The sequence below is a fragment of the Nyctereutes procyonoides genome, unplaced genomic scaffold (assembly GCF_905146905.1).
Source record: "Nyctereutes procyonoides isolate TBG_1078 unplaced genomic scaffold, NYPRO_anot_genome, whole genome shotgun sequence".
In the NCBI taxonomy this organism is placed as follows: domain Eukaryota; kingdom Metazoa; phylum Chordata; class Mammalia; order Carnivora; family Canidae; genus Nyctereutes; species Nyctereutes procyonoides.
The window spans coordinates 203,511-224,930 of record NW_026575113.1 but is presented as its reverse complement, the minus strand read 5'-3'; the positions used below and the strand labels follow the sequence as shown (position 1 = coordinate 224,930).

The 21,420-nt window shown below is 51.7% G+C and overlaps 1 protein-coding gene across 4 annotated transcripts in view; it reads right to left on the bottom strand.

Moving 5' to 3' along the window:
• Positions 1-21,420, bottom strand: part of ITPK1 (inositol-tetrakisphosphate 1-kinase) — a 165,487-nt gene that overhangs the window by 34,389 nt on the left and 109,678 nt on the right. For all 4 annotated transcript variants that reach the window (XM_055333677.1, XM_055333679.1, XM_055333678.1 and 1 more), the window contains one exon: positions 10,962-11,079. In XM_055333677.1, the coding sequence (XP_055189652.1) occupies positions 10,962-11,079 (118 nt within the window). The remainder of the gene's footprint in view (positions 1-10,961; positions 11,080-21,420) is intronic.

The following is a 21,420-nucleotide window of genomic DNA, read 5'->3' as shown; positions in this document are numbered from 1 at the left end:
ATTCACTGCCCCCCCCTCAGCTCCAACTCCCAAAAAGCAGCAGCTTTTTTTGTTTTCAAGACATTTCAAAAATAATACCTAAAGTGCTCTCTCTGGCAGTACAAGTTCTAAAAGCAGAACAGAAAATGTTAGCTTGGCCCCCGTACAAAGATGGAAGCTTCTATTGATGAAACTGTCCATATTTTAAACAATGAAACAACTTCCTTAATCCAAAAAGGGCTCTAACCAATCAATAAGAAAGACCAACAACCCAATAGAAAAGTGGGCAAATGACAGGAAGAGATTCACACGCAGAAGAAAGGCAAAGGGCCAATAAGCACATGAAGACATGCTCCATTTGGCCGATGAAGGAAGACATGCAAATTAAGGTAGGTATCATTTCCCTGGCAGATGGGCACAGAGTGGTGAGATTTGCTCAAACTTTTTCAAGAACAATCCAGCAGTACCAGCCCATGTGAGAAATGTTTATGAAAATTTTTGAGAAATTCCACTTCTAGGAATTAATTTTATAGAAATATGCAAGGATCTATGTTTACTACTGTCCAAGAAACAAACAAAAAATTGAACTAGAATGACCTTATGAGCTCAATATAATTGAGTAAACTATGGTTCTTTCAATCACGTGCTAAAATATTATGTTGCCACCAAAAAGAGCCAAGCAGACCTCCCTCCCTCTTCTTTTATGGGCCATGGAAAGAAGCCAAGATATACACTCAGTGGGGGAAAAAACAAGTTTTATGAGGACACATATGTAATATGATCCTGCTTTTTTTTTTTTAATAGACACACACACACTTTTACATGCATGAGAAGGGTCTAGAAAGATGGATTCCACAGTGCTAAAAGCAGCTGCCTCTGGGAAGTGAGTCACCAACACCCAGGGCCCTGCCTGTCTGATAGAGGGAATTCAAGGTCAGATCTGTACACAGTAGGAGGTGAGTAGCACCCAGTCTGGGAGTTTTTAAAGTGTGCTGGGTGGAGCAAGCTTCTCACCAGAAGCCCTACGGGGAGGAAGAGGAGAATTTATGAGTGATTAAGTGGAAAAAGTCAAGTACTGTCATATTCCACTGATCTTAAGACATGTGTTTTTTCATTTTCCATCCTAGAGGTTGAGATGTGTGTCATCATTGATGGTTTATCACAATTTAATTAGCACTTTCCCCCTTATTAGTGGGACATAAACTACCAGCGTGTCTTAACATTAGTGTAAAATTCAGTACACCATCTCCAGAAGCCTCAAGATTCATATTAGTATGTTAAAGGCTCTGAGAAGTCTTGCAGCACAGAACCTTCTCTAACACATCCCCCCTTTTTCCTTATTTCTCATCTTTGCCTTTCTTTTTACTTACAAATGAGCTGAGGCTAGAACTCAGGGAAGTGCCCTCCTATGGACATCTGCAAAAGTCCCAGTTTGAAGAGGGCAGGTTTATTACTTTTTAAAATTCAATATAGTGACCATTTGGCAAATAGCACAGTAGTGATGCTTATCATCAAGAACCATCAGAGGATGCTAAAATAGCAGGCAAAAAGTATGATGAGAAATAGGACATCTGCAAAGGATCTCCGTATAAGATAACCCTAATTACAAAGAGAAAAATAGAAATGAACAGTGGAGAAACGTGACAGCACTCTGGCCAAATGATCGGTTAACTAGATAGAACCCATATCAATGTCATGGCCTCCTGAGATACAGGGGGTGCAAAGAAGGGAAAAAGCACTGCCAGTGTGGTGTTCCTGTCCAAAAGGCTAACGTCAACCTAATGTGGTAACACTGGGAAACATCCCATAAGCCCACACTGATGCAGGGCTCTTCCACAGCATCATGGTCATCAAAGACAAACAGCCTGAGGCCCTGCCCTAGACACGAGGAAGTCACAGAGAAAGGACACCCAGAGGAAGGGCAGCAGCGGGAAAGCTGGTGGAACTTAATGAGTAGTACTGCCATTGATGAGAATTCCCTGTTTGGAGAACTAAATGTATTGTGATCACAGGAAACATTAACTCAAGATGCAGCTGTGTGGAGGGTATGAGGGAACTTTGTGTACCAATGTTTCCAACTTTTCTGGCACATCTATTAAGAATAAAAAATTACATGGAAAACCGTACAATGTGAAGTTTAGTATGAAACCATGAGACACTGTGAAAAAGTCATTAAGATTAGGACAAAAGCCCTGCCTGCATGTGCTACACAAGGGGTCACCCCAAACATTCTCATTTGGGGAAATAAACCCAGGCGATGCATTTATAAACAGGGAGCTGGGTGTTCAGGTAGGATGGATGGAGAGGGGACCACTGCCCTGGACGGGTCTGGTCTCATATGGGTCCTGAGGCCCACAATCCAGGAGGCTAGCACAAATCCAGCACCAAACATAAGTGCAGGAACCCGAGACTACTAGGGTCACAACACACGGGTGTGGTCTGAAACCCACCACGTAGTGTCACCTGGGAGAATTACCATCTGTGGAGTATTTATGCCTTAAATGCACAACCACATTGAATCCTTACAACTACTGATGAAAAAGGTGCTGCTACCATTACCCCTCTTTACAGATAGGAAAACCGAGGCTCAGTAGGTTAAATCACTTGCCTAAATGCATGCAGTCAGGGATAAGGACAGCACCTGAACCCAGGCAGCGTGACCTGTAATGTTTCTGGGAAGATTGTTGCAGAGGTGGAGGTCCCAGGAACAGAGCACTTAACTGAGAAGCAGAAAGCATCAAGGGGTGCTGGGTTGGTACTACAGCCTCTCTTGGCCCCTATCATCATCTTCAAAGATATGGAGATGAGCAGCTTCAGAAGCACTGAGAGTTCAAGATCTCTTTCAGCTGGAAAGACACTGTGTGGGCTTTAAATTCACACTAAAGTGTAAATGACTAGGGCCTGACACTTTCTGATCAATCTGACCAAGTATGTCTTGGGTATCTATCTGCCTTCCTCCTCCCCAGGGAAGAGATGTTGAGATTTCTTACATGGGACCTGGGGGTCTCAAGGTGTGATGAAGGAAGGGGGGGGGCAGGGTCCTGGGAGTCTCCAGTCTGAAGGCACTGGTCATCACAACAAGGGGAAAGAAACTCCAGAAAAGGGAGCTACAGTCTCAGAGATATCAGCATCTGGTTCACCAACTGGCCCGGGGCAGCCCTGAATATGCAGGGAAGAAAGGACTGGGCTGGTGGAGCCATCAGGGCCTGGTAGGGTCATTCAGGAGGGGTGGAGTAGTGTGTCTGTGGGTCAGGAGGAGACAGGGCTTCCTAGGAGGGTCTGTGTGCCAGCGGGTGAGCACCAAGGCTTTTATCTGGTGCAGAGCCACTGAGCTGGATGGAACCAGAGGGAGGCACCTGTGAACCAAGGCTGCTCCTGCCTCACTGCTGTTATCCCGGAGGCTCAGAAGGCTCCATGAGAAGCTGAGTGCACAAACAGGAAAGTTCTTTCCAAGGATGGAACTGAGTCTCCTTAGGGGGCTGCCACCAGTCACCGTGACAGCTCACATCACTCCTAGTCTCTCCTTGGAGCTCCAGTCCTGTGTCCTGGGCCGTTGCAGAGCAAGTGAGGAATTTGGCAGAGGGCTGCCTAAGATAGAGGGTCAGTGCCAGCCTGGAGGTGGCAGTCCATCGGGCATGCCATGGCAGCATGAAGGCAAGGTGGGAGTCGGGTGCTGGCCTGTGGTCATTCAGCAGAACATCCCAGCTTTGGGATGCTAGCTTTCAGCATAACTCTAGAAAATGGGAAACTAGGGGATCGCTGCACGCTCCCCCGGAGGGAGTCACTGCACTTCCATCTCTCTTACCTGGCAGGACTAGCCTGTAGGCCTAAGCACTAGGAGGCCTGGGCCCTGAGAGCTCTAAGGCAAAAGCTGAGTCTGCTTCCCCAGGAAGAGGGCCACTGCCCTCTGGGCACAGCACTCGGCCTTCTGGAAGGCAGAAGTGTGTCAGGAGAGCAGTTGCTGAAGAACGGGGTGGGGGGTGGGGTCTGCTCATTCCCTAAGGTACCTCTCACCTCCCCATGCCAGGTAGGCCAAGGAGGGCAGACGACAAGGAAACAGCACTCTGGCGGGAAGAGAAAGAGCAGACCCAGGCCTGCGGGGGGAGGGGTGGCGGCAGTGAGCAGATGTGCGCCTGTGGGTGTCCTCTTATGCCCTGGGCTCCTCAGTCTGCACTGTGAGTTGGGCCAGCAGGGCTGAACACTCTCAGGATGTGTGGGTCCCCAGGGGCGACACAGAGCCTCCTCTCACAAGGGGACCTCTGAGGCTGAGGATGAGTGGGCAGGCAGGTGGGTGGGGAAGGGACACATGCTGAGTTCCTGCAGGGCAGGACTCTGCACAGTGGCAGAGGTGAGCCCTGGCCCCAGGCCTGGGTGGCAGGTTGTGGCCTCTGATGGGGAGCCAGGGACAGGAGCAGATCCCACCCAGGGTCAGCAGAGGGCACAGTGAGCACTCAACTCACTGAGGGCACGGAGATGGGTGGGGTTCAGAGAATTTGCTGTGAAATGCGCCTGGTGGAGAAAGGAAGCTGAGTTTGGGAGTCAGCACGGGGCTTGGCGGGAAGACCTGGTAGCTCTGAAACCCTCACCTTGCCTGAGTTCCACTTTGAAATGGAGGAACAGCTCAGCTGTGTAGGAGGATTTGCAGCGAGGAGAGGAGCAGCTGCCCACCCAGGGCCTGGTCCTGAGGGCCATCCCCACCACTCTGCAGAGAAGGAGACCTACTTCCTCTTGGCAGGTAATGAAAGGGAGGATCCCCAAGACATAGCTGGGGTTCAGGCCCAGATGCCACCTGAAGCTGGGAAAATGCCTACCTCAGCCTGGCCCACAGCTGGTGCTCAACCCACCATCCCGCTCTATAGACGCCCCCCCCCCCATCTGAACACGGGGTCTCTAGCTGGATCGCTAGAAACATGGACCGTGTTTCCCCTACAGACCCCCAAAGTCAAAGAGAAAACCAGGAGCCAAGCGCCAACCCCGAGCCCCCATGCTCACCCCAGCTTGTAGAGGTTGTGCCACTTGCATGGCCACCTGCTCTGGGAGTTGGTCTGGGCCTGGCCCTGTCCTCTTGGCTTCAGCACTGCAGATTGTGCTGGCTGACCCTTGAAGGAGACACAGCAGGCACCATCAGGCCTCCTTTGAAGCCCCCTTGATAGGTGTTGAAGCATTTTCTTGGTGGTCTGATCCAAAACTTCAGCCCCTTGCACAAAATCAGGCCAGAAGCTGGCTGACTTGGGAGTGACAGTTGTTGGGGTGCGTTCATTCCTGCCCTCCTGGTCCTTCATGTCCTCCACCACCCACAGCTTTTGCCATATGCCTCCCACTTAGAACCTGGGCACCCAGCAGGACCAAAAGGGAACTGACCACATGTGACACCTGATTCGGGGCCACACTTGCTGCAATGAATAGGGCCAGACCTGCCGTACACCGCCTCTCATGGAGCTGATGGCAGCCCCTGGGGCACAGAGGAGCAAATGATTCTGAGAGGGCTGGTGACCACCCAGGACGAACAAGGGGAGCTGAGCGCGGAGCCCAGGTCTATTGGTGCCAAGGCCTGTTCTTTTCCACGACCATGTGTGGCGCTGCTCTCAAATGGAACAGACAAGGTTCCTGTTTCCTTGGAAACTCTAGGAGCAGAGAGTCCGTGACAGGAGCAGCAGAGCTGCTCATTCTCTGTGGAGTGGACCCCAGGGCCTTTCTGTGGTCAGTGTCCTCTTCTGAACACCAGAGGGCACCCACAAGTGCCAGCAGCTGGCAGTGCCCACACACCTGCCCCCAGGCAGCAGAGTCCCGCTGCTCCACATCCATGCAGGCTCCAAGCTCACTCAGCTCCTGCAGGGCAGGGCAGCAGGACACCCAGGGCTCCAGGAACCATCAACTAAATTCAAATCCCAGCTCTCCCCCTGAAGTAGCAGTGCGGCCGGAGCGGATGAGCTTATGCACTTCAGTGTTCTACCTTTCTCGTGGGGTCACGGTGAGGATTAAATCAGCTCAGACATGTACAGTGCTTCCAACAGTGCCTGGCAGGAGCAATGGCTCCCCGGCACCCAACAAGTGCCGACAAAGTGCACTCAGACTGGAAAGTGACCCACTGAGGCCACACAATGCAGGGGACACAGGCAGATCTGAGGCCAGAGCCTTGACACCAAGCCCTCTTTCTGGCCTCTCCTCCCCTACCCACAGGCCTTTGCCAGGCACCAAAGGTGGACAGCCGCCCCCCAGCTCTGCACCCCCCCCCCCATAGTCCTAGCCTGACTGAGGCTCTGTGGGAAATCACTCCTCCAGGCCCTGAGGAATGTTCCTTTCTCTTCACTTGCTACCTAGATTACTCCATTCTCAGTCCAGCTTCCCAACATCCTCCCAGATGAGCCCTGATTACACCCCCATAAAACCCTAGGCAGAAACGCTTCAATCCGTGGTGTGGACCTCCCTCCCCAGGGAGGCCTGACATGCCAATGGCCATCTGTCACCCCCACAGTATATGTCACCCATTACCCACCACTGCATCAGCACTGAAAGGTCTCTGGAGTCCTCTGTCCTGTGGCATTATGCCCTCCATTAACTACCATCCACCCCTACCCCCAGGGCCAAGATGACCAGCCTGTGTCATCCAACCACAGCACAACTTTTTCTCATGATGCTTTGGCCAGTTCAGGAGCCAGCCAGAGCCTCACCCAAAATCGCTCGGCCTGGGGTGGCAGAGCCAGGCCTTGGTCTTGGGGCTTCCACCTCAAAATCTTGGTCTGTGGCAGGGAGAGACAAGGCCTGCTCGGCAATCATGACTTGTTGACCTGGCCTCCCTCCCCCTCCCCCATGCCTGTGCCAGGCAATGTTCTACTTCTGGGAGGTTCCTGTACTGGGTTTGAACTGGATCCAGGTTCAGTGCCATCTGTGTCTCTGCCTAAGGGGTGTGGGTGCGGCCTCGCTCAGAAACAGTTATCTGTTACAGAACCCTGTGGCCCAAATGCTCTTGGGTGGGTCACTCTGCAAACCTAGTGACTTCTGGCTGCTTTGAGCTGCTAAGGTCACAAGCTGAGGCCACAGCCCCCGGCCAGCTGGAGGAGGAATAGTCATTCCAAGAGTCATCCACCCATGGATTCTCCAAGTAGCAACCCACTTCTCAGGTAAGGTGGCAGACAATTAGTTGTCTCCTGAAACTCCTTCTCCCCTTTCTTCCAGCTCCCAATTTTAGCTGGGCATACGGCTGCCCAGAATAGAGCCCACACTCCCCAACTCCCTTGCAGCTCAAAATGGGACTCAGTCCCAGCCGATGATGTGTGGAAAGAGCATCATGTTGTGGCTTCCAGAACCTTTCCTTAAAAGATAACTAGGGCTGCCTCCCCCTGCTTCCTTTTCCTCGGCTCCTCCCATCCCTTACCCTAGACCCCTCTGGATGTGATGGCTGGAGTTTTAGCGGCACCATTGTGGACCAGGAGTCCCACATCACAGAATGACCAGCTGGTAAGAAGTCTGGGTCCTTTCTCTGGGCTTTTCCATGACAGAGAAATGAAGTTCTATCTCATTTAAGCCACTGTTATTTCAGGTCTGTTGCTACAGAAACTTTAGTACTAACTACATAAGCAGGTTTGAGACCAAAAGGTCTGAGGCAGAGAAAGGTTCTCGTCTCCCCTCCAAGCTCTAAACTGGAAGAGGATGAGCTCTGGGAACACAGAACCAAGATATCACCAAGGTACTTGGACGAGGAGTTGGGGGCTCCAGGCAGCAGGCAGTAGGCTTCACCTGTCTCCACAGCTGATGCTCTGCACGGAGACAGAGCATGAACCTCCTGCTCCAAGTGCTCTGCCGCTGCTCCTGGGAGACTGCCACCCCTACTGCAGGGAGCCCTGGGCACCTCCCCAAAGCAGCCTCCCCTGGCCTCTCTGCAGCCACCCAGGATCTCTGAAGCAGGCAGAGCCACCTTGGCATGAAAGACAGTGACACCCTGAGCAGCAGTGTCACTTGCATTGTTCTAATTGTCTGGGGAACTTACAGGGTAATTATGGCCATTTACAGCACACTTAACAGGGCTGCCTCCAGGAATAGCAGGAGTGGGGCGGAGGAGTGCCGGGATGTGCCTCCCAGAGAAGGTTCTCTGCATCTGCAGGGAGGAGGAGCCCGGGCTCTGGGAGGATGGAAGATGGGAGCCAGCAGTGCTTCTATAAGAACAGCTGTGGGGGTGGGGGTGGGAACAGGAAAAGGTTCCAGGAAATCCCAGCTTCTGCCCACCCTCCTGGAAGAATACCAGCCCAGCTTGGTATGCACGATAAGGAAAATCCAGGGCGCAGCGGTCACAGCCCACCCACAGAACAATTCCTGCTGGCTTAGGACCAAGCCGGCTGTTAGGGTTCGGTCACACGTTCCTGCTGGGCATGGAGGGGGCTTCCCCATCCCCCAACCTCCAACCTCCACCCTGCAGGCAGCTCTGGAGCTGATGACACCTGAGTCTGAGGTTTCCTGGACCCAGTAGTGTGGGGGCTGATTCTCTCCCCCCTGGGGGTCGGTCACCAGTCCCTTACACATGTGGCGCAGTGTGGGTAACTCTCACAATAGGATATAGGTAACGGCCATCAGAACCTGTCTCCAGGCCACGTCTGCACTGATCTAAGATGCATGCTCACGTCCTCATTTGCTTGCTCACACACCTTCAGTAGGCGCCCATGAACGAAGCCCCCAACTGCTTAAGACATTCCAAGTCCCCCACACTGACCCAGTGACCTACAAGTCATGCACAGGCACTCCACACCGCGGCTGTGTGCCACTCTGCTTATACCACTGCCCTGTCTGGGAGGTCTAGGCTGTCACCCTCAGTCTCATCCACCAGGGACAGGCCTGTTTCCTGTGCATGGTGCAATCTGACCAATCACCAGTCCGCTTCTCCCTGACTGCACACCCACACTCCAGGCCCAGGCTCACCCGTGACCCCACCCTTGATGCTCTACCCATGAAAACCGAGAGAGACTCCAAGATCCAATGCAGCTGCTTCAGCCCCCTCCATCATAATGGGAGCTGTGCCAGCAGTTGCCATTTCCGGGTGACACCATGAGCCAGGACCCACGCTAAGTGCTCATTAGATGGCATCGCAGTTATGTCAATCCCAGACCCTGTAGATAAACTACTTATTATCAACATCTTAACAGAAAACTGGCAGGGCGAGGTCAAGGGACTTGGGCCAAGGCCACACGGCACCAAGAGCTCAGATGTAGATACTACCTCAGTCTGTCTCCCCAAAAGCCTGTGCTCTTTGCCCTGAAAAGCCCTTCTCGGCAGTAACCTCCCTGACCCCATCAGAATACATCACTCTTCTCATGGACTTGGGAGGCCACGAGATGTGGTGGCCAACCTGCAAGTCCTCCCACTAATCGGGCCTTCTCATCAGGATCAGATTCACCTCCTGTCCCTTCACACACTGTTGGTGTCCAATGCATGCAATTCCCAGGAAGAGGCAGATTTCCTTGCCAGAACCAAAGTTTACCTGGAACATCCCTACAGATCTTCCTTCTCATCTAGGGTTCTAGTTGGACCCAGGGAAGGAAGGCAAAGGGAAGGGAAGCTGACCTCATTCATCGCTGACCATTCCAGGCCCAAGGGCAAAAGGATGCTGGCATACTGAAAAGGCCTGCCGTTTGGGGGCCACCCAGGAAGCCCATGCTTTAGGCCACCTGCTGAATGCCAGGCACCCAGTGAAACAGGCCTTGAGACCCCCTCCAGGACAGCCAGGTCCAACATCCAGCTCTTCCACAGGGCATGTTCCTTAGAGAAGCAAAGACTCACCAAGTCTCCTGGACAGCATCCATGCCAGGTGCTTGCTAGATCTAGGGCCCTCTAGCCATGGACATGGAAGTTAATTTAAGCTGAGGGGCTAGGAGCTGGCAGCCTGAGTTGGAGAGACCTGGCCAGATGCTGGCTCTGCTATGCACAAGCTGTGTGGTATTGGCCCATCTGCTGACCGCTCATTCTCCACCACTGTCTGCAGAACATGGAGGATAACCGTGCCCACCTCTATGAGCACCAGAAGAGACAAAGTAAGGAGAAAACTTAACCTACACACAGGTTTGCTGCCGGTCTGGCAAGCCAAACTTTTCCCACCGGTCCCACCATCACATGAAACAATGCCAGGCCAAGTCACCAGCCAAGTCAGGATTCAGGGCAACCCAGGCAAGCCACACTCATGGTGTGGGCGGCAGGTGTGGGGTGTGCCTCTCCTGTCCCAAAGATGGATCCTCACACAGCCCTGGGACACGAGCAAAGCACTTTTCCTTAGAATCAAACAAGAACTCTCAGCAAGGAACGCTTGGACCAGGCAAAGAGAACTAGGTTACTGTTCACATGAATCTTTCCCCAAAAGCCCTTCTCACATAAACAAACACCTTGGGAAGGCAGTCCCACTCCTCTGGAGTGGGACTCCCAGACCAGGGAGGTGGGGAGAACGAGTCCTCAGAGACAAGAAGACGTAGCTGGCAGGAAAAGCTCCCACAGCTAAGCGGGAGGCTCTGGCCCTGGAGAACAGAGCGTACCCCATGAGGCCCAGCCGCCACGTTACACATCTCCATGTGTTTGATTAAAGGCCCTTCAATTTCTGTTTGTCTCCTGTGCCCAGTTACGTAACTCTCCTTGGCTGCCCGCTGCTCCAGTTATTCTACACACACACACACGCCTGCTCTCTAACCACTGTGTTATCAGGACACTTCATCACCACTCTGTGGGTTCACGACAACAAAACAAAACAAACCGTCTTAAAGCGGCTGCAGCCACTCCCTCTCCCAAAGAGCACCCTAGGGCTTTTATTTCCTAACCGCTGGTCAGAGAAGGAGGGGAAAAGGGCCTCCCCAAAACGTGCACCCCACAAGGAATTCAGGTGCTTCCTGTCCCAAAGGGCTTAAACAGATCAGGCACCCTATCTCCCTCCGACGCGATGGGGCTGTCTGGGGCTGTCGAGGCGTCGAGGTGTGCCCCCGCCGCAGGTGCCGAGCCACGTGCGTCCGTACCTTTCATGTAGGCCTCGATCTTCCGGATGAGCTCGTAGGACTTGGAGCGGTCCAGCAGGGTCCTGATGGCAGGCAGGGGGTCCAGGACAATGGTCTCAGGGTGCGCGTCGATGTATTCCTGAAAGGGAAACACACCTCTTCCGGTTGGAGGTGGGAGGCTGAGGCAGAAACAAGGTTTCCGCAGGATTCCCTCCCCCCTCCCCCCTCCCCCCTCCTTCCCCCTGCCTCCCGCAGCCCCTACATCTATCTGCCCGGGGCTTCACCCGGGTCTGGGGCGGCTGCCTCCACGCTCCCGCCACGGCGGGATCACGTGGTGCCGGTCAGACCAATCAGCACCTTCCACCCTGGCCGCGGGCTCGGGCACGTGACCCGAGTTGGTCCTATCAGACGCAGGCTCCGAGCTCTTGCTAGGAATGCTGGGACAGGCCGGTCCCCCCACACCTGGGCGCCGCGCTGCGCCGCGGGGAGCGGCCCCTGGGCTCTGAGGCGGGGGCCTGAAGAGGCCGAGACGGCGGGTGGGCGGGGTGAGGAACGGGGCTGACGGGGCGCGCAGGCTGCTCCTGCTCAGCTCGTCTGGGCCCACAAAGGCCCCCCTGAATCCAGCCCGCTGCCCGCTGCCCGCGTGGATCACACCCCGCATGGTAAAGGCCCTGGGGCAGGGCAGGGCGGCGACGGCGACGGGAGGGCGGCTGTGGAAGGGTGGGGAGAAGCCCGGCCCGGGTGTGCCTGCCGCCGGGAGGGGGCACAGGACAGACAGGACAGACAGGACAGACAGACGGCTCCGGGGCAGCCTGCGGCCCGCGAGGGGACCCCGACCTCCGACCACGCCAAGGCGCACGGCGGTGAGGAGCTGCCGTCTCCGAGAATCCGGCGCTGCGCCTCGTCACCTCGTGGGCCCCCCAGCTCGGCCCGGGGCGTGGGAAGTGGGGCGGGCCCCAGGCCCAGGGCCCCGTGAGTCTGCGGCCCCAAGTGTGGGATGCGGGATGCGGGATGCGGGAGCCGCGGGGGCGGGGCCGGGGCGGGGCCGGGGGCGTGGTCGGGAGAGGCTGGGGTCAGGGAGCGGTCGTGGCGACGAGCCGAGCCGAGCCGCAGTGTGTCCTCAGTGGGTCGCGCTCGTCCTAAGCCCTGGGGCTCCTAAGTGTGACCTTCTTTGGAGACAGTGTCTTTACAGATGGAATCCAAGGAACCCGAGGCCGCGCGGGATTGGGATGGACGCTGGTGCACTGGCTGGTGTCTAAGATGGGGACCAGCGGACAGAGACACCGCGAGGGCCTCTGAGGACAGGCGGGCCCAGCCGTGCCTGCCCAGGATCCCCAGCCGGCCACCCGGCGGCAGGAGAGCGGGCGCCTCTAGCAGGCAGCAACCGCGGACACCCTGACTTCAGACGTCTACTTCCTTAACGTGACGGAGAAAGAGCTCCCTGTTGTGTGGAGCCACCGAGGGTGGGGTGCACCGTGTCCAGGCCACCCCAGGGAAGGAATAAAGCAGCTTAATGCATCCTCCTGCCCCCATCTACAAGACCAGTCTGCAGGGTCGGCAAAGGCCAAGGAAAAAGCCACAATGCTGCTTTTCAAGTCAGCCTTATCAACAAAAAAGAAAGCGCCGTTTGAAATTACTCTTTTTTTTTTTTTTTCAGTGAACCTATTTTGGTTCCTAGTAATCATTTTTAAGAGCTCTCAACACAAAGCCAGAGATTTATATCTACTTCTCTCCTGAAATTTGCTCCCATCCCCCTGCCCTTGTGTTTCATACCAGAGTATCTGGTTATGGGCTCATTTGTGTCTTTTTTTTTTTTTTTTTGAATGTTTTAAAAGACACTTCTCTGTTCCTAAGGGGGTGGCCAGAACATGCCAGTGGGGAGCCCTTCTTCCCATCCCCACACCTATGAACTCTCTGGGGCCCACACGCTCTCCGCCCCTCTCCCTGCACACCCATCCTATAGACATAAACACAGAAGAGAAGTCACCTTCCTCCTCCTCCCAAGATAGGTCAACAAGTCAGCTCAGTGACTGGCCCTCTTCCCTACTTATACAGAACAAGCCTGGCAGCCGATGCACACGAGCCCACAGGGGCTGTGAAAAGCTGAGAAGTATCCTCAAGAAAAGATTATTAGAAGCTGCATTCAGGCCATAGTTCCTGTCCAGTTCTGCTCTCCTACAGCCCCAGCCTCACATAAGTGCCTAAGTGCCTGCATCTCTCCAAGGCTGGCTCCCCATCAGCAACTATCCCTGTCAGCATCATTTCTTTGAACCAGGTCTACACTGCCATAAGAGTGTATCATTCACGGGACACCAAGATTCCCACATACGTACAAAATGTCACTGTCTTCATGTTAGAAGATCATTCACATAACAAACCGCACATCACCCACAGTGCTTAGGACATTGTGCAGAGTATTAAAGACACATGGGCTTTGCCCTACTTCGCCCAGGATCTGTAATCCTGGCCAACAAATTCATATTGTGGGTTATGACCTGAAGGCCCTGAACTGTCCCCACACACCCTCTCCTCCTCCCCTACCCCAACACACTAGGAAGCAGCCTGGTGCAGAGAGAAGAGTAAGGGCCCAGGACTCAAACCCAGGCTCTCACTGTTACCACCTCCCAGGGTCACCCTGGGCAGGCCACCTGGCTTCTCTGGGCCTCAGTTCCCTCGTCTGTGACTTAAAAGCCTAAATTGGAAAAACAGGACTAGCGTGTATGGAGGCAGACTTTGGGGACACACGTGGGGGCTGTTTTAGAACTGGATGGAGAGCCACCTGCTAGAGGCATTACAGATAATGGCACACACACATGCTTGCTGCTTGCCTAAAAAGAGGAGGCAGTATCAAAGATGCTGGCTTCAATGGGCTGGCCCAGTTCTCCCCCAGCAACTGAGTCCCATAAAGTCCAGACAGGATCCTTCCTCCCCCTAGAAAATCCACAACCCGCCCCAGTCTCAAGAAGAGTATCCGAGTAGTTGCTGGATCTGGTTCCACTTTTATGTGTTAGGGCAGTGACCTTTAAAGAGAGAATTCAGAATCATTAAGACATGGATTTAAGCCAAACTCATGAGGGAAAGAAGTTAGAAGAAACCAAAGGGGAAAATATCTGACCAGCAGGCGCCAACAAGCTTTTGACCCGGGATGAAAGCATCAGTATTAACAGAAGAATTATTCCTAAACACGATCTCTTTTGGGACAGGACAGAGAGGGCAAAGAAAGTGTTTTTCCAATCACCCCGCTATCCACAAGTGGATCTCCTTCCAAGCTTTTCAGCTTATCTATTGTACCACAGGCCTCATGCATTTTTCACAAGACTCTTAGAATTACCAAACCAATTGCTGGAAAAGTGAGCACCCTGTACCATTTTATCACCACTCAGAAGAAGAAAGGCCCAAACGGTCTCCATGGCAAATGGTAAACACATGTTCCTTTAGAACGTCTGCCCATAACACCTACAAAGGGAGCTTGGATGTTAATTAGGGGGGAGCCCAACTTGAAGCAGACAGAAAAGGGGGGGAGCAGAGATAGAGAGCCCTAGTCAGAGGGCCAGGAGGAGGGCTAGAGAAAGCAGACTGTTTGTTGAGGGCACAGAGAGGCAGAGGCCAGCCAGGTGCCCCCTGCCCCTATGCCCAAAGGATGATGATGCCACGAGGGATGCTGGGCCCTCTCTGCTAGGCTAGGGGAAGTCCATCTTTCCCCACCAAGAATGTGAGCCAAATGAGATGACCAGGATGAACACCACAAATACCATTTCTTCTGCAGTTCCATTTATGGATAGGAAATGAGAGATGCAAGGGTTTGCTCTTCTCTAACAGAAAATACAGGCAGAAGTCCCAAGTTCAAATCCGCCTCTGCCACTTACTCCATGTCTATGATAAAGAAAGTATAATTTATCTCTCTGAGATTGTTTCCTGGTGTGCAAAATGTCCATTTTACCCCCAAAGACTCATCTATTTCAGAGAGAGAGAGAGAGAGAGTAAATGCATGAACATAAGTGGGGGGAGGGCGGAGGTGAGGGAGAGCAGACTCACCACTGAGTGTGGAACCTGATGTGGGGCTCAATCCCCTGACCCTGAGTTCAAGACCTGAGCCGAAACCAAGAGTCAGATGCTTACGTGAGCAATAAGCAACCTACGTGCCCCTGCATTTTGGATCAAACCTATCTCAGGGAGCTTGCTTGCTGTGGGCAACAAGACCAGGACACAAAAGGAGCTGATAGATAGAAAAACAAAGAGAGTTCTCAGAATTGGACAACACGTGGACTCTTGGCACCAAACCTGACCCAAGGTCTCTGAACTTACCCTGCCATGCCCCGTACAGCAGGCAGTGGCATGCCAGCCCTGCACCTGAGGTGAGCAACAGGGCTATTCTGGCTGGGGTCAACCCTCCTGCTGATGCCCAGAGCACCACAAAATCCCATGCCCTGTGGCCCAGGCTCCAAGGTGCAACCTCTGTGGACAGGTCCTGGCAGAGCCCACAATGCCAGCTGCAGCCAGACAGCCAGCTCCTTACAGGGGAGCGAAAGAAGTGCCTGTGCATAGTTCCCGCCGCCTCAATTCTCAGAGGTAATAGACGTTCTGGCCCACTCCCCCAAAACACTGCAGGCCCCTTTTTAGAAAGTGGTGATTCACATTTAGAGATGCATGCTGAAATCATTTATAGATTAAATATGAGTGGAATACAGGTGGAATCTGCTTCAAAGTAACCAGGCACAGGGAATGGTGAGAGAAGTAGGTGAGGCAGAGAGAAAACAAGAGTGGCCATAAGTTGCTAACTTGTGAAGCTGGGTGGTGGCATGTGGGAGTGTGTGCTGTAGCATTCTCTCAAGTATTTAAATTTTCTGTAACAAAAAATCGGGGACAAAGCAGAGGGAGGGAGTAAAGTAACCAGGCAGGTCCTCCCTTTCTTCAATCCCACACACCCCTTGTGCTAGATACAGATTCAGACACCAACACTATCTTTCCAGAAGGAGCAAGAGGCAGCTAGCCAGATGGGAAACACAGTGAGAGATTAATTATGGAAAAGATGATAATAAATAAAAATCATCATAATTTTTAATAGCAGTCACCACTTACCCAGGACCGGCTGGCTACATGCACACAGCTGGGATAATGTGGTTTTCAAGCACCATGTCCTTAATATAAAAATCAATGAGGTGAGAGCTGAAATTACAGAACTCTTAGAAGAAAGCACTGGTATATATCTCTTCATGGCCTTGAATCAGACAACAGTTTCTTAGATATGAGACCAAAAGTAGAAAAGAAAAAATATGCTGAACATCGACATTAAGCGCTTTTGTGAATCAAGGACACTACCACCCGCCTGAAACCTGGCAATAGCCTCACCTCATGGCACTCATGACCCAGCCGCTAAAAGGCCACCTGCTGGACTGTGTGCCTGAGAGCTGGGCCAGGCACAGCCTAACCTCTAATCTCCATAGCAGGATTGGGAAATCAGGCGCAGTGAGATTTTCTGTTCCAGAAATCTCCCCTGTAGGGGCACGGAGCAGGGATAGAAGCAGCAGCACCACACAGAACACAGGAGGGAAGCCCCTTCTCCTCTCCAGGCCTCTTCCTCCTCTAGAAGGCACATGCCAATCCTGTGAAGATGCATGGGAGCTGGAAACGGCGAGACCTGAGGTAGAACCCTGCCTTTCCCCCTTAGGACTCTGGGTCTCCATAAGCCTCAGGCTCCCATCTGTCAAATGGAGACTGCCATAGTTCCTACCTCACAAGATGTTTTTAAAAAGAGAGAGAGAGAGAGAGAGAGAGAGAGAGAGAGAAACCCTGAAAAACAAACAAAAACCACGTTTATTGAGATAGATTTCATATACCATTCAATTTACCCACTTAAAGCTTACAATTCAGTGATTTTCATATATTGACAGAGTTGTGCAACCGTCAGCACAATTAATTTTAGGACATTTTCACCCCCTCCCCCCCAAAAAAAAATCCCATACCTGTTAGCTATCAGCTTCAATTCACCCATTCCCTCCAGCTCCTGGACATCACTATTTGTTTCTATAGACTTGCCTATTCTGGAAATTTCATATAAATGAAATCAAGTGCAGTCTCCTGTGACTGGCTTCTTTCACTTAGCATAATGTTTTCAAGGCTCACCCATGCTGTAGCATGTGGCTGAATCATATTCCATTGTGTGGATCTACCGGATTTGTTTAATCTGTTGATCAGGTGACATGCATCTGGTTTGTTTTCACCTTGGGGCTTCTATGAATAATGCTATTATGAACATTTGTATACAGGTTTTGTGTGGACTAGCAAGTTCTCATTTCTTTTGGATTATATGCCATATATTCTTGGGTAAGAATGCAAAAGATCACATAACTCAGCTGCTCAGGCATGGATGTTTTAGGTAGCGATCACAGCAATCTACCATGGAATACAAATAAACCATTTCCTTGGTTTCCAAAAGCTGCAATCACACAAAATGCTAGATTTGACCCTCAAAGACATCTCTGTTGTTTATAGAGTAAACAACTCTATTTTTATTCTCATTTCATAGATGAAGACACTGAGTCTCTGAAAGGTAAAGTGACCGGCTCAAGGTCATAACCAGCTGGGGCTCTGCCAGGATTCAAAATCACCCATTACAACGTCGAACCCAAGGCCCTGCAGTGTACCTTGTCACCTACCTAAATACAAGTTATGTGGCTGAAGTGCTTTTAATTCCCAGGAAGTCTAAGGACTCATTTCTAATCTAAGTGCTAAATAACCTGTACACAACTCAGGCAGGTCTAGAATAGGAGAGGACCAAAGCCTGGGGCCAGCGATGGGAAGTTGGGAATGAAGAGACTGGGAGCTGCCCAGACTGTCCGTGGACCTCATAGTGTCTCCTGGGTTTCTGGGAGGCCGGCTCTCTGAACCATTCCTAAGTATCATATCTAAGCACTTAGAGAGCAAACATGCAAGCACTGCGGTTGAGAGTGAGTCCCGCCTATGTTCTGGGACTTTCGATCTCAGCAAGGTGGGACAGGAAGCAGCATAGTGAATGCTGAAAAGGAGTTACATGCAGGGCTGGGGAAGCTAAGTGCCAGGTTCCCCTGCCAACCCTTCCTGTGCATATTAACCTGAAGCCTGGAGGGAGTGGCAGAGAAGCTTTCTAGGAGGAGTTTAGAGGATTAAAGTAAGTTTCAGAGAAACCCTGCTGGCCAAGAGTCGTGTTGGGGAGGATCAGGCGGGAAGCCATTCACAGAACAGGGATTTGAGAGCATTCAACTTGTTGGGGAAAGTTAGCATTCTAGTTTGGTAACTAGCCTCTTTCCTTCCAGAATCTCTGTTCCCCACCCCAAGGAAACTGTCACATGAGAGCCCGGCAGGTCCTCACTGAGCATGGAAAGAAAAAGAAGGGGCAAGGCAGGTTGGATAAAGGCAGGGAAGGAGTGGGAGCCCATGTGTGGCTCTAGGGAGCAGCTCCGTGCTACTGTTTGATCTGGCGGTTTACACGGTATATCTGGTTTGTAAAATTCATGAAACTGCTCACTTACAGGTACAGTTTTCTACATATGTATTACACTTCAACTTATTGGGGGAAAAAAAGAAAAGCGAAGAAAAGCACTGGACTAAACAAATAGCAAGGACCGGTCCCAGTCCCTGCTCTGCAGCGCGGTCTGCCTTGCATTTATCCTCTCTGGGCCTCCAGCCTCCTCTGTGGAGTAGGCCAAGGATGGAAAAGGAGGCACAATCTACCACACCTCCCCAGGGCCATGGCAGCTATCACCACTGATCATGGCAGCGGTCACTTGGGGATCACAACAACCTTTTGTACTAACCCAATGGGATTCAGAGTCCTGATCATCACTTGGTTCTAGAAGTTAGATAAGCACAGGCACTCAAGGCAAATCCCACACACCATGCCTAGAATGAACTCCTCAGGCTGATTCCCAAGACCTCGTGAGTCAGAGTTTGTGTGTTTCCGTTAGCGCTCTGTCACCAAACAAATGTGGAGGAAGACTGACAAGGCTTCCCTGTGGCTGTTAAAAATTACTCACTGGGGCTTTAATGGAAAAAGAGGTAACCTTGGGCTTACTCAGCAGAATCTCACTCCTTCGACTCTTCCTGAGAGCACAGCCCAAGGCCAGATCTTCCAGCTGATGGCCACAAAGCTGGCCTTTGAACTAGCTCCTTCCACACCAAGTGGTGGATGAAAGACAGGAAGTTTCCAGTTCCTAAAGTCTTAATACTGTGATGGAGGTCCTGGCAAGACACCAGAATGAGTTATTATTAATAATTACAATAATAATGATTTTGATAGCAGCCAACTTTTCCTGAATGTTCACCAAGTACCAGACAGTGTTCTACACACTTTCAAGAACTGACACACTCATTCCTCACAACAGCCCTACACAGTATGTCCTATTAGCAGCCCCATCTGACAGATAGAGAAACTAAGGCTGCGAGCACCTCAGTACCTTGCCCAGGCTCTCCCAGTAATGAAGTAGCCAAGATGGCATCTGATCCAGGCTATCTGACTAGTTCTCTACTCAGCAAAAGGCGGCATGGCATGGAAGCCCTAGTTAAAGGAAAGACACCTCAATCAGCTACAGCCAGAATTTCTCATGTGCATTCTTTCAAAATTTATGTTAAATAAAAAAAAAAATAGGTCTTTCTCATGTTCTGCTAATGAGAAGGACATGACATTTGGTGCCAGTACAGGTATTTAAAGCACCCAAGAAAAAAATGGCAAAAGAGTTTGCAATTTTCTTTCCCGGAAGCAGAGTCACAGATGGTCAGACCTTGCAAAACCCAAGGTCCCTCAGTCCAGCCCATCTTTTCAGAAAGGAAAGAGAAGTCGAAACTAGCCTGAGGTCACAGTGACGTGGCAGAGATGACCTCCATCTGCTCTCCTACCACCCCGGATTCTGCCCAGGTTCACTTGGCTCCCAGAGGTCCCAAAGAACAGCCACATTGGGCTAGAGTCTCTGCTTCTGTTGCCAGCTCTGGATCAAGACAAACTAACAACAACCACAAGACAGCTACCTCTTAGGAGAGTAATAAATGGCATGACCAGATGCTAGAGACCACAATGGCCTCTGTGATGAAGATCCATATGGCACCAAGGGAAAGCCCAGGGCAGGGTTCTCAGGGCCAGCACATGCTGGACGCACAGGATGCCTGCAGTGGGCACCTACCAAGTGAGGGAGTGGGACCCGCAGAGGGAGGTCTAATAGATAAAACGGTGTCATGGGCAATCAGACTTTCAAATGCACAGTATGCTTCCAGAGAAAGTGAAACCCATTCCTGGGAGATCGGCTCTACATGAGGATGAGGTCATGAGCCATACTGAGCAGAGCTTTCTGGGGAGGACAGCTAACAAATCCTCTGGGAAGACTACTGAAGCCATGGAATCAACAGTATTCACGGACATGAAATCAAATGAAGCTAGAGCCAAATGTCCCCCAAGGCAAAGCCTTCCTAGCACCACCCAGAATACCTGTTTGTTCATTACACCTTACAGAAAACCACATACAACAGATAGTCCTGGGGAATCCAAGCCAGACCTAGGTGTCTTAATGCAACAGAATGTGCTAGGCAGCCAACCATGGCCCTAGCTAAACCAAAGCACCCTCGACTATTCTAGAATCACAGGCCAGGTGTCTAAAGAGGTAGCCAGGTTGGGCATAGGGCTGGGACTAGCGATGCATTCAGCTAAACCTTGGAGGTGGGCTTCTAGAGGCCAAGAGAGGGTTGTGGCAGCATCTAGTACATACCAGGGGCAGGACTGCCAAGTCCAGCCACACAGGGTACCATTCACAGAGTCTGCCACTGACCTGTGCAGTGCACAACCTACATAACAATGCAAGGTTTTTGCTTTCCAAACACTGGCTAGCTGATCATTTCTTTCCACCCAGCAGCACCTGGCCAATCCTAATCCTAGCATGAGGACCCTGAGACACTGTGAAAGTTAGGGTAAAGACAGTCAAGAAATTTGGGTTCAAGTCCTAACACAGCCATTAACTTTATGTGTACTTCTGAAAGGCACTTAAATCATTAGTATTTCAGTTTTCCCACCTACAAAAACAAGTAGGTTAGAATAACATTTTTATAACATCCTTTCTGACTTTTAAGTCCTAGGATTCTTGGGTTCTGTGAAGTGATAAATGAACCAAAAAGCCTCTTAGGGCCCTGGAGTCCAGGGGCTGTTCCCCTCCAGCATATGCAAAGTGCAACGACTACACAGAACCCAGTCTTGTTAGGACAGTGCCACATGTACCCACAATAGAGGGAAAAGACTGAGTGGAACAGGCCCATGAATGACAGATGGCCAGTGGCTCTGCCACTAACATCAGTTCTTTGGCTCAAGCAATACCACACACACCCCGACTGCCTGTGAGTAGGGGCTAAGACGACTCTCAGCCCAGAGTCTGTAGAGGGCAGCTCCTCACCTGCTACATCTCTAACCCTCCAATATGACTCGTTGGGGAGTGCTGCGCTTCCACGCTTCAGATACCTTGGTCTT